The 17,818-nt window shown below is 37.1% G+C and overlaps 1 protein-coding gene across 10 annotated transcripts in view; it reads left to right on the top strand.

Annotated features, from left to right (window-relative positions):
* CNKSR2 (connector enhancer of kinase suppressor of Ras 2) overlaps nucleotides 1-17,818 on the top strand; it is a 220,533-nt gene that overhangs the window by 55,086 nt on the left and 147,629 nt on the right. For all 10 annotated transcript variants that reach the window (XM_035318003.1, XM_035317842.1, XM_035317923.1 and 7 more), the window contains exon 4: nucleotides 8,588-8,675. In XM_035318003.1, coding sequence (XP_035173894.1) covers nucleotides 8,588-8,675 — 88 coding nt within the window. The remainder of the gene's footprint in view (nucleotides 1-8,587; nucleotides 8,676-17,818) is intronic.

Raw genomic sequence — 17,818 nt, 5'->3', positions numbered from 1 at the left:
CAAGTCACTTTTTGCAAATTCATTGTTATAAATGCAGGAGGGAGACAAATGCTATTAAGCAGCATTGTTGTCAAACAAGGAAGACTCTCTGCCTTGTACTCCTGATCACAAAGTATGTTACAGTCTGGAAATCAAGCATCAAAAGTATAACGAGTACAGATCTCCTCCTCCTTTTTTTTTTTTTTTTTTTTTAATTGCCGTGTTCAAAAATATAAAATAGTCAATGATCTAGGAAGACCAGTATGCTGACAATTCAAAACAATTAAACCATAGTTGAAAGAAAAATAACACATAGTTAAAGAAAACCATTAGAAGGTATACAAAGAAAAAATGCAATTGAAAAATACATGCAGGTTATCTAAAAATAAAATTTGAGGTAAAAGTTGTATGTCCCTCAAGCTAAACATAATCTTAAGGTAAACCAGAGAGAATTTTTAATGTATTATTAAAATAGGTTTACTGTTGTAAGTCCATTACCGTGAGTTTACAGCATCAATATATTGCAATTGTATGGCATAAATCTATCTCCAACCTCATAAAAGGTATATTCTTCTGTACAGTAGCATGTCCAGTAATAGCTGCAAACTTAAATGGAAATTAAATATATTTATTTCTGTTATTCCCAGGTAAGGTTTTATTCTTAGGTATATACAGTCCTATGAAAACTACTTTGCAGAAGCGTTGCTTTGTGAGTGTGTTGGTGTTCTCTGCCTCTCTGAGATTTCTGAATTAAGTAAGTATCATTCATCCATGGCTTTCTTGAACTGAAAGCACTATGAACTCATGCAATGTTGAGAATCAAAGTACTTTTTTCATAGTTAACAAAATAATGTTAGTATTTCACCATGTTACTTACATCTTCAGTGACATCAATGAAAAAATCACAGTTTTTGCCCAGAAGCAAATATGAACTGAAAAGCCATTAAATCATAAGGATCCCAGAAAATTCATCTGATTTCTTCTGAGTTGGGAGTGTTAAACACAACTTATAAATAAATTTCTTCCTTGGTAAGACACAGATCTTGTACTGTACTTGCATCTCATTTCTTTTCTACTTATTTGCTACGACCTGTTGATTGTACTACTGAATTTGTGGTGAGTCCTGTTGGTAAAGGGCACTCAGATTCATCAAATGCTTTTTCTTAGAAAAAGTGCAGAACTTACCAAGCCATCTGATAGACAGACCGAAAGCTGTATATTCCTCAGAATCTGGTCTCTCCTTGAGTGACAACTTTGAGTGGCGTTTGACTCTCTAGTAAGTCAGAGACTGCTGCAAAATGAAGGCAACATTGGGAGCAAAAGTGCCTTTCACACACCCTTTAAGCACTCAATTTTTCCCCTTCAGATCCTGCTGTACATCATACACTTTTTTCCCATGTGACAGCTAGATTTAACAGGTAGGATTCATTAATTTAGTCTGAACTAGGAAGGACTATAAAGCTCATCATGGAATTTGAAGGATCCTGAGGGGAACTCTCCTGGAGTCGTGTTTGGTGGCAGCTGCATAAGCTTTCTCGTCTCCTTGTTCTGCCAGCACAGAGCTTAATGTATTCCTTGCTTCTACTACTGCCTTCTTCCATGTTCCTCTTGGTTTGGTATGCTCTCTTCATTCACATCCACCATGTTTTTATCGTTGGAAACAAATGCTCTGGATGCTCTGAATGAGAAATAGTTCCTAGTTGTGCTTCTGGGCTTCCTGCACATGCCTGCTATTTAATATTTGTGTTGTGTTCTTGGAAACAAAGACTCCTCATACTATACACCTTGTACATCAAGAAGAGTGTTTTTGGCTCTTTACAGTTTATACAGATATTGCGTATATGTGCAAATGTGGAATTAGAGACTAGGATTGGAGAAGAGCTGGTTGTTCTTAAAACTTTCTTAAAACTTGTTCTTAAAACTTGAGTCTTCATTAAAGACACATTCAAGATATCATGGTAGCTTATTTTTCAATTAAGAAATTAACAAAATATCACATGGGAAGTTGTTATAACTACCACAACATTTTGTGTCTGTTACCGTGTCATAAATTTTGATGGTCATGAATTACGATTTGTCAGGGAACTCTGGATTTTCTTAGTATACTCTTTGACTCAGTCATCTGTGTGGGCAACGATTCAATATGTCTTTCACAGCAATGTTCTTGTATCCCTTGTTTTTCACCGCAGTTCCTTATCCCCATTTTGGAAATAAAAAACTGCTGCATGGATTAGACTGAGGTCTAAGTAGTGGGAACAAAGAGGTCTTGTGGAGATAGCTTTTATATTCCAGGCTTTCAGAGCTGTGGCCAGAGAAAAATTAGCAGGCTGACAAATGTGTCCCAGTTTGATTAATTTACCGCTCGTATCTGTAGTCTGATATATGAACAAAATGGCACAAGATGAACAACAAGCCCTACTGTAAATAGAAATTGTTGGTCTTCTAAAAGATGCGGGTCAAATTGCTGACGGTATTAACAGAATTCAAAATTTCAGATTAGAAGGCCTTTCTGGCAGGTTTAGATTTGCTTTTCAGGCCAGTCACAGAATAGTGGGGTGTAAACCTTTCACTTTGAACCCCTGGTAAGCTAGTCATTTTGGCATGGTCTTAAATATGCTAATATTCAGCAAAGCACGTCCATGTATACTTCAATCCTATTGAGTAAGGCTCAGATCTGTGCTTAAAGTTAAGGATCTTTGGATGCTTCAGTCTGGACAGCACAACAGGACCCCCAAGCCTTCCTGTGGGCTCTGTGTTAAATGATGGTCTGTTGTGCACAAAGAAGTGCAGCCTGCAGTGATGTAAACACTCTTGTTTACATATGAACAATTCAGGTGTTCAGATTCAGCACGTTTTTTAAATGCGCTTTGTATGAACATACTGTGGTAGCAGGATGCATTTTCCACTCAAATATGGATCTTCCTCTCTTCACCATGGTGACGTACACAATGCATGCATTTTCTTACACTGTAGGTAAAATGTGGCCAGCTGGATTTCTTTGTCACATTGTTTTCAATGAATGAGCCTTGGTGATGTTTATTGTGTGACTGTTTTGTAGATTGAAGTAAAGTGGAGCATTCACTGGGAGAATTATGCCTGAACGTTTGTAAGCCCATAACTTCTTACTTACAAAAAATGTTACTAGTTTGAAGTCTCCTTTATAGGGGACTTAATACAGTCCTGTTAGCTGTGCTTGGTTGTTGCTTGTTCTGACAGGGTAGACCTGGTTTGCATGCAGGACGGTGGGGGAAAAACAAAACAAAACAAAATCAGTGATTCACCACACAAATAAAGCACTTTCTGTTCTTCACTCATAAACCTGTGAATCTTGTTTCCTTTATATATTTCCCTTTATGCTTGTTTCAGTGGTATGCCAAACCTGTCAGGAAATGCTGCCGAAGAATGCTGTGGTACTTAACAATATTGTGCTACTGGAACATCTGTAAATGTTTAACTGAGCACTCATTTAAAGAACCCCTTTATTCAGTGCAAATTTTACTACATTCATCCCTGTTTCTACATAAAACAGTTTCATTAGAGTAATACATACTTTTTACATAAAAGTAAAAGTTTTGTTTGCATGAAAGCCTCAGAATTGTGAATCTTATATGGATTCTAGCACAAATACATATGCAATAATATTGTATATTCAGATTTTTATTTGAGCTTAATGTGTTACTTTTAAAGACTGGGTTATTACTGATTTGTTTACCTATCTCTCTAAAAGATTTTGGACTGTTGTGTTTAGACAAATTGCCCTGAGTATGTTTTCCCTGTTTGGGATGCTAAAGTAAGGATAATATTGGTTTTAAAACCAATTGGTTTTAAACCAATCTATTGTTATAAAATATCTCAGTACTACAAGCAGTGGTGAAATATGATTAACTTTTGTTTCGGGGCAATGCTTTTACTAACAGTCTATTAGGCCAAATCAAAACTCTTTTCAAATGAAATATCTATATCTATATTTTAGTATCATTTCTCCCATATCAAATGTAAAATGAAGACAAATGAGGCTAAGCTATATGAGTCTAAAAACACTGACAACCTAAAAATACCAAATGTATGCATCTCCTTCACAATGTACATCTTTTAATTGTTTAGGAAGGATTTTCCTTCACATGCAGTAAGTAATTGTGAGCATGAATAGCTGTTGAATAACATTATTTCTTAATAGAAGAACAGTTACATCTGAAGGAATTAGCTTTACTGTACCGTTGTAGCTACTTTTCTAGCAATCCTTCAGAGAGGCTCCATGAATTAATGTTACCTGATTGATTTTTTTTCTTCATTCCAAGAGATGCTGATACTGCTGATGATTTTAATTAGGTCTCAATTCCTAAAAGAGTGTGTACATACATCCATATGTATGTGTGTTAAAGACACATTACACACCCATAAATATAGTCATGTTTCAGACTTCAATATTTATCTCAAAACACCAGTTTCAAAGTATGAAAGGAACCAGTAGCTCCATGTTGTCTGGCTTTAGGAAAACCTTATTTTCCAGAAACCAGTCTATAAACTAGGGTTTTGAAGTTGATTGACTGCAACGTTAAAAAAATTTAAAAGTTAAGACCAGTTGTAAGGTGGTTGTTTTTTATTTTATTTTATTTCCTCCTTTGAATGAAATATTTAGAAGCTCTTAATCTCACTGGAATATGTGGTGTCTAATAAGATGCAGGTTCAAAAAGTGGAAAAATTAAGAGGCTCCCTAGTCTCCAGCTGCATGCATGATCACAAAACATACATGAATTTAGTTATTCTCGAAGCTTTTTACCCACCCACTTGTGAAATTAGTTTGCAAATGGGTTCAAATGTTGGAAAGAAGGCAGAAGAAAAAGTGAAAACAAGGAGAAAACAAACAAAAAAAATACGCATAAATTTGCACAAGCTTTGGCATGATTGCATAAATCTTCTTCACTTAAGATGCCCAGCTAGAGGGGGTAGACGAAGAGTGGAAAGGAGAAATCAGCAGAGGTCTGGAAGAGGAAATGAATGGAAAGGGTATGTGGCCAGGTAGGTGTGCTGTGGAGTTCTAAGGGTGTTTCATGTGGGTGTTGAAAAGGAAAAGAATCACTGGGAGGTTTTGAAGGAAGAAATTATGAATTGCAAGAGGAACTGAGTAAAAGAGGTTCCAAGAATATGGAAATATATGTGGAAAAGATCTTGAAACTGACTGAGAGGTCAGACTATGGAATGTGGAGGTCTGTGTCATAGCAGGAAGTGGGGCAACATAAGGCTTCAGCTCAACGTAGTTTTTAGTTCTTTAAAGAGTGCTAAATTAGGCAATGCATATGTCAAAAATTCACAGAAACTTTGCTTCTCTGGAATCATAGGATGAATTTGAGATATGAAGGTCCAAGGGGATGAGAAAGATTCAGCTTTGAAAGAAAATAATAGAAAATGGAAGGTGATAGAAATGGTTCAGGCAAGTCAAGGAAATATCTTTTAAAAAGTAGAGAGAAGTGGTCTAACTAAACTATTATTCCTGTTGCTTGGTATGTTTTTGGTGACTTGACAAGAAAGGTGTTGCAGTAGCCAATTGAAAAGATACATGTAGGGTTTATTTGCATCTCATTTTTTTCATCTGTTTTCAGTCAATAGTTCTGTATTAAAATTATACATTTTGCAATCAGTGGATATGTTAATGAAGAGGATTTTTTTGACATGATTGTTTCACAGAGCGTCTATTATGAAATTCAATTAACGATCCTATAATGATGTTTCTATTGATATTTATATTGAAACTACTGGCATGTTGTTATACCAAGCATTTCTGTACGTTTACTGTTGAAATTGAGGCTCAGGATGTGGATGTAATACCAAAATGTGTTTCTTTTGGCAGTAAATATATAGAGATGCTTTTGTCCTCGCTGCATCCCCAGCTGTCCATTGCAGTAGTCCATGTGTGTGGAGATTGCCTCCAGTGAAGTGGGCTGAACTGGGGAGGAGGAGGAAAGGGAATTTCAGTTTTAGTGGTCCAATTTATAACAGTACCCTCATAGAGGCCCTGGCAAAAACTGTGATGTGAGGGAATCAGTTTGTAAGCTACAGAGGAGGTAGCTCAAGCACCCTTTACATTTTCTACAGGAAACATCTTCTTATCCTTCCAAGTAATGAAGCACTCCTCAAAATATCAGATATTCCTTATTGATTTTTTGGAGTCTTCTCCCTCTTGCTGCCACCAGTGCTGCCTGCTTCCCGTGCTGTTTTCCGTAAATCTTCACTGTGTAAACAGTAAAAGAGTAATGTCTCAGTCCCTTAATGTCAACAAAGTTTATTTGGGGCATTTATAACGTTCTTCACAAAGAGAAACGATGGTAAAAATGTCATTATTTTCCTTGTGAACCGTGAAACCAAAATAAATTGTGAAAGTATGAGAGAAGATCATGCAGTATTAGAAGCCAAAGCCTACCATGCGATTTTGTTTAGAGAAATGCTGGAGGCTTTGAAATGTCAAATAGATTCCAGTTGTGTAATTTGAGGATCAAATTGTATTAACATCCATACTTAAAGTAAAAGAATACCGTTTGCTGGCTTGATTTCATTCATTTTAAATAAAAATTAATTCATAAATGAACATGACCTTTTTAAATGTTCTAGGTAGATTTCAGAACCTCAACAGTCATCATTTTAAAGAGAGTAATAACAATATTTTTGCACCTTGTGGCTAATGTACTATTTTTTTAAACAAAATAACTGTTAATAACCGGGTAGTTCAGCTGACTTTTACCCTTTAATATGCTCAGACGTCCCTTGTACTTCGGTAATACTATATGCATATGTCTGCAGGTAGGTCTACTATAGTTTGTATATATTGTGCAGTTGTTGTACATAGCATAAGACTTGAACTTTGAATTTTGATTATAGCTTTTGTCAGGCTCCTCTGGAACTTACCCACATGCTATCTACTAAGTCCTCACTGTCTACTTGTTTCTACATTTCTTAAACTCTGCCTTGCTTCCAATTTCTGTAGTTTTATTTTATAATTCCCTGGAAAACACAGGCAGAAAAATGTTTTCATTGTATGATGTATTAAATCAAATTAAAGCTGCTAGATTTGAGTATGCACTTTACAATTCATGTCTTCATGTGAACCATCAGGACTGGATTGAGAATACTGGAGAAGAAAGAGGGCATTAGTAGAAGGAGGCAGAGAAGTCCACACGAGCATATTAATAGATGGTTCCAGATCTACCTATACTGAAATTTCACTAATCCTGCATGCAGAAAATAATTTTAGAAATCTATTAAGACTCAGTAAAACTATATTTGTTGTTATCATTTGGACATGCGTATAGCAAAGTTCTCTGTACTGACAACTTGTCTTTAGGCTTAGATAAGGAAGGTACAATATCAACTGCAAAAACTCTTACAGATATATACAAATATAAATGCTCCAAGATTTGATGGCAGCTGGGGGAGGAACAAGCGACCCAGCTTCATTTAAATCCGCTACTCTTAAAACTGTTTGAGATCTTAGCACATTGCATGATACATTGTTTTTTGTTTTGTTTTGTTTTTGTTTTTAGATGTTGTAACCCTTGCAGTGATTTGCCAACTTTTTCTGGTGCAAATGTTTGAAGCAGGTATATTAGGGAGAAATGGCATCTTTGTGATGCTAATAATGTCCATAAAAACCTCATTTGCAACACTGATGAACAAAAAATCTTTGCTGATCCTGGAGAAAATATGCCAAGTGCTTGTCTGCTTCTTGAATATAGAAAATAGACCAAGTTGAATTTATAGTTTGACAGATTTGTAAAACAGAAATCAGATGACTGCCACCCTCACTAACCAAATATGTTTTAGCAGTGCCTCTAGATAACAAGCAAGCTTCTAGGTAGCCAAGCATTTAAAGCATTCTGACAGATTTTAAGGTGTAGGATGTATGTAGGTGACTTCCTTAAGTGCTGGATTACACTTTTCATCCCACTAATTACTTCTGACTGTAGCACAATGTGGGGAGATGTTAGGTTGTGCCTCCAGTTTACCCTTTGCATCTGTTTCTGAATATTGATCCATCCCTGGTTCTAAATGCCATTCTTCCCATTGGATAAAGTTTTTACTTCTTCTAAGTCTCTCCAATAATTTTACCAAATATTAGATGAGGTCCCAGGAATTCCAGTGAATCAGGCAAATGCTCTTCTGATGTGGCTCACAGCTGGGCACCATATGGGCACCATATATAACACAGGTGGAAGGGGTACATTTTAGGGATGTTCTCAAACAACTGAAAAAAGGCAAGGTGTGTTTTTTGTTGTTGCTGTTGTTTTTTCTGGGAGAGTAAAAGCAGTCCCTAAATAAACTGGAAGGCTTTAATAAGGCTTTAATAATACTTTAATAAATGGAATTGCTTAAAGAACTTAAAAAACATACAAAACCAAGAAGAGTTGAACATTTTCCATAGATACATACACACACACCCTATGTTTTATGATTTTAATAGTAGATTTTAGGTACTCTCTGTTCTTTTAATATCACTAGAGAAGAAAAACATTTTAAAAGTCCTAAGCATATTAAGTGCATTGTGAACCAATGAAGCAAGTGGATATATGCCAGTGCTGTTAAACACTTTTTTCTTTTTTTTTTTTCTATTTTTTAGATCACCTTTTGCTGCTGTGACAGATTACTCAGTAACAAGAAATAATGTCATACAGCTCTGTCTGGAACTAACGACAATCGTACAACAGGTATGAGACAATCTACTTAGCAATTTATTTTTCCCTAATAGCAAGTGGCCATTACCTTGTTCACGCTGTTTTGCATTACTCTTTGTCTGTATCATTGTCTGTCAAAAATAAGGGAACAGTAGTGCTTAGTAAAGGCTTTATAAAAGCCTTGCTTCCTGGTTTTATAATAGTAGTTGGTCTGTGCTGTGCATATGTTTCTGCATATCTCAGCAAAGGAATCCATCTTGGTTTCTCTAGTTGAATAACATAGCTATAAATTTGTGAAATCTACTTGATAATTTGCATATCTAATTTCATATATTTTGTCTTTGAATTAACTCTCTGGTTCGAAAGATGTGTATGTATTGGAGCTTTGTTATATGTTCTAAACAGCAGTAAAGATGACATGTCCCCATGAGGGTAGAATACTTTGTATATGTTTTGGTGTGTCTTACCTTCAAGAAATTCAAAAGTAAACGCTGAGAAGCACTTGCTTAATGGGCTTCATTTTGGAGTGCCATTTAGAGAACCTTTCTCACTGTTTTGTTTCTTCTCTTTAAAGTAGTTTAGATCTGTCCATATCCTTGTCTGTTGGAAAGTGAAAAGTCTTTTGCTGCAAGTTCAAACTGATGTTGATAACGTAGAATCATTTAAGTTGGAAAATACCTCTTAAGATCATCAGGACCAACCATTGAGCTAGCACTGCCAAGTCTACTACTAAACCATGTCCCTAAGCACAACACCTACATTTTGTTTTAATACCTTTAGGAATGGTGGGTGACTCAGCTGCTTCCCTGGGCAGCCTGTTCCAATGCCTCACAACCCTTTCAGTGAAGGAATTTCTCCCAATCCAACCTAAACGTGCTCTGGCACAACTTGAGTTCATCTTGTCCTATTGCTTGTTGCTTGGCAGAAGAGACTGACCCCTGACCCCACTACAACCTCCTTTGAGGTGGTTGTAGAGAGCGATCACTCAAAGCCTCCTTTTCTCTAGGCTAACCTCAGCTCCCTCCACAAATCCTCATAAGACTTGTTCTCTAGACCATTCACCATATAGTAGAAATAACCTAGAAAGTTAACATAGTTCTATTCTGTTGAGCATCACCCTGTATCCTGATGCAAGCCTTTCTGAGGTTACTACTCATTTGTCTACCACTGATAAACTGTGAAGGGACATAGCACCCTCATATGTCATCACTTGACCATTTTTTTGGTCTTCGATTTTCGGCAGAATCAGAAATGTTTATTGGCACCAAATCCTTTGGCTTCTGCTGAGGCTGTGCAGCAGCCTGTTCGCTTCATATTCCTTTCCTCTAGAAAAAGGTCAGGACAATTTCTTCTGCACTGGCTGCTGCAGGGCCAGGTCACAGCCATCTGTTGTGAGATGCTGGCCTTCCTCAGTGTGCGTGCCTGCCTGCTTTGGGCTGCAGTCTGGTGCTGAGGCAGTCAGTGCTCTAGGGGAAGAGGAGATGTGTGCGGTGTAGCAGTACCCATCATGCAGAGGGAAGAGGCTCCAGAGAGGGTTGTCTGTCCTGGTGGCTCAGCAAACAGAGGGAACATGTTGCTGCTGGAGCTGCAGCACGGAGAATTTTGAGGGAGTATTCACAAATGAGAAGGTGGAACAGACGAAAGGGAAGATAGTAGTCAAGGTAGGAGTGCTGGGGGGATATTTTTTTTGTAGATTTCAGAAATACCAGTCCATCTTGACTGAATTGAGCAATGCTACGTTTTTCCTATGGCCCATTGGCATGACTTTGTTTGATGATGCTCTCCCTTTTGTAAAAGAAATGCATTTTTCTCTGATGCTTTCATAAATGCATACAGTACCAAAGATTAATTGGGTTTGCCTTCTTTCTGAGTTAGAGAAGAGCAGTATTGCTAGTTCTGTGTGTTCAAGCATTGGAAATGAGTTTCTCACTTAAAAAAAAAAAAATAATAATAAAAAAAATCTTACTCCTGTTCATTATTTTTCTTCTTCATTATTATTGTTTTTGTTTTGGTGTGGAAATGGAGCATGGGCTGTTCCCTCCCCACAGGCTACAAAGCAAGGGTGCATTTTTGCCACCTAAGCCCGTGGGCCAAGGGGTGTCCTGCCAGCTCCATGCTTTGGCCATCCTGCACTCCATGCCACACTTGTTGCCCTCACTCTGCCTCAGACTGCACAGAGGTGTCAGCTGTAGTGGCTGTGGAAGAAGAGCACAGGCCTTTGGTTTTGCGGCAGGCTTTTGCGCAACTGTGTCTTAATCTGTTGTTCCATGGTGTGTTGTGCCCTTGTTCAGCTGTGAAAAGGGGTTGGTACCTCAGGAAAAGGAAGCACACAGGACCTCCCTTCCCTTGACCAAGCAGCTCATTTTTCATTGATGTAGCTGTGAGCTGCTGTCTCACTTTCTAAGTGGGGGGTAAGAGGCACCTGATCCATTTTCATGTGTCCACTATTAATAAAAATGTGGGTAAAATATCAGCTACTGCAGTATTTCCCAGGAAGTAGATCAATATCAGATCACTTTCTTCTGGATTCATCCTTATTCATGGTACTACTAATTTCCTATGGTCTTAGTGCAACTATTTTATAGATTTTTATAGATTTTTTTCAGTGTGAAATGAAATCAACCAAACATTACTATTTAATACTTTTTTTTTTTTTTAATAAAAAATAAAAAACATATCTTTGTCAAAAGAGACATGATTTCCCAACCAGGAAGCAGTTCAGCATATGAATCCATACTTGGAAGTCAGAAGGAGCATTTATGTGCCTCAATGTAAGCACACTCTGGAACTGAACTGGGCTGTAGTCAGAAGAATGATAATGAAAAATTCCATTACTAGTCCCAAACACGTGTGGATTGATCTTTGCTTAAAACAAATGCATTCCAGCATAGCATTTCAAAATGCCTTCGCTGGGCTTTTCTTTCATATGTTCACTGAACACACTGAAAATCCCCATTGTGCTTTCTAAAGTCTGTAAATTGAATGTTTCAATGTCACCTTATCAAGTGTTTTTACTGTCTTAAACCTCATTTTATTTTGTATGTGAAGTATCTGATAGTACTTCACTATCTTATAGTAACGTAGTTTATATTTTTTTCAGTTTATGAAAGACCTGCAAAAGGCAACATTGCAATTTTTTTTAACAGATTATGTAAAGCCTGATGGTGTTTTAGAAACATACAGCTAGTACATTTCCTTATACTTTTGACTTTTTTTCAAGACATCCATACAATACAAAATAGAACTCTAGTATTCACTTTAGTAGCTGAGTCCTGGGAAGATTCAAAACTGATTTTTATGTTGTTTACGCTGTCCTGGTTTCAGTTAGGACAGAGTTAATTTTCCTCCTAGCAGCTGGTAGGGTGCTATGTTTTGGATTAGGATGAGAAGAGTGCTGATAACATGCTGATGTTCTAATTGTTGCAGAGCAGTGCTTACACCAAGCCAAGGACTTTTCAGCTTCTCGCTCTGTCCCGCCAGCGGGCAGGCTGGGGGTGCAGCAAGAGCTGGGAGGGGGCAGACCCAGGACAGCTGACCCAAACTGGCCAAAGGGGTATTCCATCCCATCTGATGTCATGCTAAACAATATATAGGGGTGGCTAGCCCTGGGGTATGGGGGTGGCTGCTTGGGGATAGGCTGGGCATTGGTCAGCGGGCTGGGGAGCAATTGCATTGTGCATCACTTGTTTCGTACACATTAATATTAGTAGTACTATTATTATTATTATTATTATTATTATTATTTTCCTGTCTTAATAAGCTGTCTTTATCTCAACTCACAGGCTTCACTTTCCCATTTCTCTCCCCCATCCCAGAGAGGGAGGGGGAAGGGTGAGTGAACGGCTGTGTGGTGTTTAGCTGCTGGCTGGGTTAAACCACAACAACACACAGCCAATATTCAGAAGTTTTAACCAAAAATGATTCTTTGGTCAAGAGATGGGAAGAAAGCTAAAAATTAAGCTGACTTGCTTGTATTATTTTGCATGCTTGGAGTCTAATTGTAATTTTAGTGTTTCTCCATTGGACTAAGGTGATTTGTTGTGTCCCCTCCCATCAGCACTAAATGGATAATGAAGGAAAAAAAGGCAGAAATACTGTTCTCTCTTCTAAGTATGAAGCCTAAGAAAATATATTGAGTGTCTATGCTTTAACCTTTAAATAATTAGAGAAGTTGGATTTATAATACCTGCTTAGAGACCGACTTTGGAATAAAATGCAAAATGGCACATACTTGGGTTTAACTGTTTCATTTTCTTTGTGCAATGCACATTGCGCAGGACCCAACTAACAGGCCAGAGCGCGATGTATATTTGCCTTTGGAAACAGATCCCTCAGAGTACTGCAAGTTATTATCATAACCTGTTTTGCAGTCACACTAATCATATGCTTCTATGCATCTGTTTTATTTTGGTTTAGGGTTTTCCCCCTTCCTGTCCCCCCACCCCTTAGGACTGTAGGATATTGTTTCATAGGCACTTCCTGCAGGTTTTCAACCTTAATACCATCCTCCTTGCTGATGCCTTATTTAATTCAGAGCTTACATTCTTGTTTTATTTTTATAACCAACTCTTTTCCTTGCAGCAGAACACTGGAAAAAAAATAACAAGTCCATGAGACTGTAATGGTATTTTCTACCATTTCTTTGCACTCTCTCCCTTTCTTCCCTATGCTGAGCTGTCTATTCAGAGCATCCCCAGAACTGAAGGGTGTGCTGTACTCAGATTATACTGCAACAAGTAAAAAGGACCTCTTTTTTTATTTATAGTAAAAGATTGGTATTAAAGGGATAAGAGTATACAGGTGTGGTGTGAGCTGTAGCTTTTTTTTTTTTTTTTTTTGAGGTTACAGAAATACATGTAATGAAGGACATGAGTGACCACTTGTCTTGTCTTCCATGTAAGTCAGATTGCTATTGACGGTTAGGCAGGGAGTCCATCTTCAGAGGATGCTGGAATGTGTTCTTTTCCAGTCCTTTAAGAAAGTAGCAGTAGCTACAAAGTTAACTGTAAGAAGCAGATTTATTTATTTGTTTTAAGCAATCTGTAGGCAGTTTTTCTTGTCATTTTTAATGTTCTTATTCCTCAGGAACCCTGTGGGATTTTACAAAAAAAAAAAAAAAAAGCTTTCTTCTTTGGGATTAAAATTCTGGAAATTTTGGGAATATCTGAGAAGTCTAACTTTGTTTTGTAAGTTATCAGACATTTAAAGAAAATATTACTGGCAAACACCATATTTCCTATTATTGCTGTACAACAGCTGTCACGAGTTTTTTCAATTTCCTTTATCAGCTTTCCCAATGATTTGCTGTGTTTTTTTTACTTTTAAGACCATTGGTGTTTGTCTCCCAGCTTTCAGGTTTTGTGCAATTTACTTAGCAAGATGCTCCAGTTCAAGCATAGCTGTAGGCCTATAAGCACTCATTTTCAAAAGCATCACTGCAATTACTTCTTTGCCTAAATACTTTTTTTTTTTTTTTTTTTTTCTTTCTGAAAAGAACCTGGCCCTGTCCTCTTTTACTCTCCCTTCAGGTATTTATAGACCTTCAGGTCCTTTTCTGCAGGGCTGCTTTCCAGACGGGTGTCCCCATCCCCCTCCCCCCAGCATGTACTGGTGCCTGAGGTTGTTCCTCCCTAGGTGCAGGTCTCTGCACTTCTTGTTGAACTTCATGAGATTCTTGTGAGCCCACCTCTCCAGCCTGTCCAGGTCCCTCTGGTTGGCTGTGTGGCTCTCTCAGCCACTCCTCCCAGTTTTGCGCCATCCACAAATTTAATGGAGGGTACACTCTACCCAGTCATCTGGATTATTAATGAAGATATTATACATGGCTGGAATCACTGTTGACCCTTGGAGTACTCTGCTTTTTTCTGGTCTCCAGAAAGACTTTGTGCCACTGACCATTACCCTCTGGACCTGACCATTCAGGCAGTTTTTGGTCTACCTCACTGCCTGCTCATCCAGCCTGCATTTCAACAGCTTCTCTGTGAGGATCTTTTGGGGAACAATGTCAAAGACCTTGCTAATGTTCAGGAAGACGATATCCACTGCTCCCCTCCCATATTCATCAGGATGGTGATTTCATTACTTGGCAGACAGGGACCTGGATTGTCCCAGGATTGTCCTGGGATATGCTTCTGACTTCATCTGTCCCACGACAATATTTTATGGTAAACTCAGATTTCAGATGACACAGAGTGAGAATTTGAATGGTGCAGTTTGGAAAGTGGTGGCCAGGGTGACTGATTGCTAGGAAAGACCAAGACAGCCATCCACAAAAACTTGTCTGTACCTATAGGCCCCTACGACTTTGAGCTAAAAGCACTAATATAGAGCACAGACAAAAGTGGCCTGTTCACAGACTCAGCTAAATAATTTGGAGCTTATTCAACATCTAAAGATGTCTGCGATCCTAAAATGTAAGTGTTCATGTACTCCTTGCCCCAGTGGATTCGCTTCCTGTGCTAGGGGGTAATCCTTGTTGGGTTCCTAGCCATTGTTATTTTTCGGATGAAAGGTAATGAAAACGATCATAAATAATTTATTGAGTAATTAAGTATTTATCTATGGCATTACATCTTTTATGATCAAATGGCTGTAAATTACATGTTTAATGTTTCAAATACTAAGCCTAGCTGAGAAAGTTCAGGCTTATTTTTGTGTCTAAAGGTTAAAAAGGGAATTTACTTTTTAGGCCCTCACCTCCCTGAATCACAGAGAAATTATTCTACTAATTTTGTTAGTACAATACCGAATATGTGAATTGTGAAGAATAATTAATATAATTACTAGTAGTAATATTGTTACAAAGTATCACTCTTCTATTTTCTATTACAATTTCTCACTTTTTAAAAAAAAAAAAAAAAAAAGTCCTAGTTATTAAGGACTTTAAGGACTTGCTAAATATAGCTTTAAAACTTCAAATTTAAGGTCATACTAAGTAGCTAATTACCTCAGGTATCTTTACCTAATAAATGGTCTTCAGTAGTTTAGTGGCATGAATGTTTGACTGGTTCGTCATTAAAGGTGCTTTGCACTTCCGGATTGTTGGGATTTTCAAAGCAAGAGGTGTTTGATAGAATCAAATTTATGCATCAAATTGTATATTTTTTAATTTAAAATTTTGAAGTTCTTCCTTCTACCCCAACTTTATCAAATACTTGTGCTTGCAGGATTTATTAATCTCTATTAGTCTACTACTAGTAATTCTCCCTGTTCCCTCCCCCCCTTTGTTTACGTGAGAGTATAACGTATAATGTAAACCAGATGTTAAAGGATTGTTGGAAATAAGAAACTGTTTGTCTTTACTAGAAGTTATCAAAGCAATTACCAAATTATCAAAAGCAGTTATCAAATCAATTTATGCTCTTTAGCAATGTTTTCCTCTCTTTCAGAGTAGAGTAGCTTATTTCTCCATAGTACACTTTTATTGAAAATTTCATATGTAGCATTGTAATGTAAAAACTGCTTAATGTGCATGGATGCCATTTTCTGATTATGGTAGATTTTCTGTTATTTTCCTGTACCATTTTTTTCCTTGAAGTGTCTTACTTGTAGAGATATTGTTGTCCTTTGATTTAATTTTTGGAGTAATTTTGGGAATTGGATTAGTCATGGAGTACCTCAAAGGATAAAACATTAATAACAGTCTTAGAGGTATATGAACTGCTACCAGAAATAATTTGATGCCTCATTAATTGTTATTGAGATATATGCTGTAAAGAGTAATTTTTTTTACTTAAACTTGAGTAGTCTATGACGTGACATTTTAAAGTAGCTTATGAAGTCACTCCGTGTTTTAAAAACCCACCCTGAAAAGTCCTGTGAATTTGTTGCCTTTGTTTTCTTTTCCATTCTTGGAAAAAGTAATTTATTTTCATCATAGTTGGGGAGGGATTAAAAAAAAATAAAAAAAAATAGGATTGCTGAATACATAAGAAGTTACCAGAAGGCAAAATTGAGCTGGTGTTGGTTTGTTGTTGTTGGGGGTTTTTGTGTGTTTTGTTTTGATTTGTTTTTTTTTTTGTTCAGGTGTTTTTCTTCCAGATTAATGATTGACAGCCTCTCACAATGGGGAAAAATGAAATACAAAGCAGAATAATTTGAACAGAAAAAAGAATACACTTTTTGATTCAACATATACTGGTAAACCAATGCAGCTGTTGGATTTTTCTAAGAAATGGAACCTGAGTGGGTCAAGGTGATGGTGAAAGAGTGTCAGGGACAGCTTAGGTTAATTCACACACTGAATGGAAAATACCTATAGGAAGTAGCAGAAAGTCTATGGAAACTGAAACCAAGTGTAGGCAGAGGGGGAAAATGTGTTCTGGTGTTTCATACATTTCCTTTAAATAAAACATGTATTCTTTTATTGGACTGGTTTATGTGGGCACTGTGTCAGTGCTTGTTCAGGGGCATCATGATTTCCATTTGACTAGAGACAGACAGTGGATATGCCACACTTCTGTAATTCTTTATAAATGCTTAATTTAATCATTAATGATAATGGGTTAAGATTATATTAATCATTATCAGTAGAACTGAAAAGTGAGACTCTGCCTTTCTTTTACATAAGAAACTCAGATTTCCCTTTCCAGGGACAGTGCAGTCAGTGTAATCAGGTGCAGTGAAGCAGGATTTCACTTCAGTGTGGTGAATTACAGAAATTGTGTGTTGCTAGGTAGCTAGTGGAAGGTTTGATCAAGAGAATGTGTAGGGTCAAGCTTTATTTCAGGAAGATAATGGGAGATACATTTGTGTTTGTTTGCTTAAGTCCATTAAAAACACATGAAGAATTTCAGATGATCCAATATGAAATGTTTGAGTCATAGCTGAGCCTGAAATGCTATCTTCCTAAATATCATTATTTTTTTCTCAACTTCAGTTATTTCCTCTGTTGGCAGAATAACCACCTAGCCACTATATAGATCACAAAGTATTTTGCTGCAATTTTGTTTGATAAACATGATTTCTTTTTAATGACAATACTGAAGGAAAAACAGAAGGTAAAATACTAAAAGGTTGCCTACCTCTAAATCTTGGAAGTGCCTTTGGAAACTTAAGAACTGCAGAACACCTTGCACTACAAACTACATTTTGCATGTCAGTAATAAAAGATTTTGAATGCCTGATGCTATTTTTTTCTTTCTGGTAAGAAGTGTGGAAAAAGGTGTACTTTTTTT

This window comes from Oxyura jamaicensis, chromosome 1, assembly GCF_011077185.1.
Source record: "Oxyura jamaicensis isolate SHBP4307 breed ruddy duck chromosome 1, BPBGC_Ojam_1.0, whole genome shotgun sequence".
Taxonomy (NCBI): Eukaryota; Metazoa; Chordata; class Aves; order Anseriformes; family Anatidae; genus Oxyura; species Oxyura jamaicensis.
Note: the sequence above shows the minus strand (reverse complement) of the source record. Positions and strands in the feature narration are given on the sequence as shown.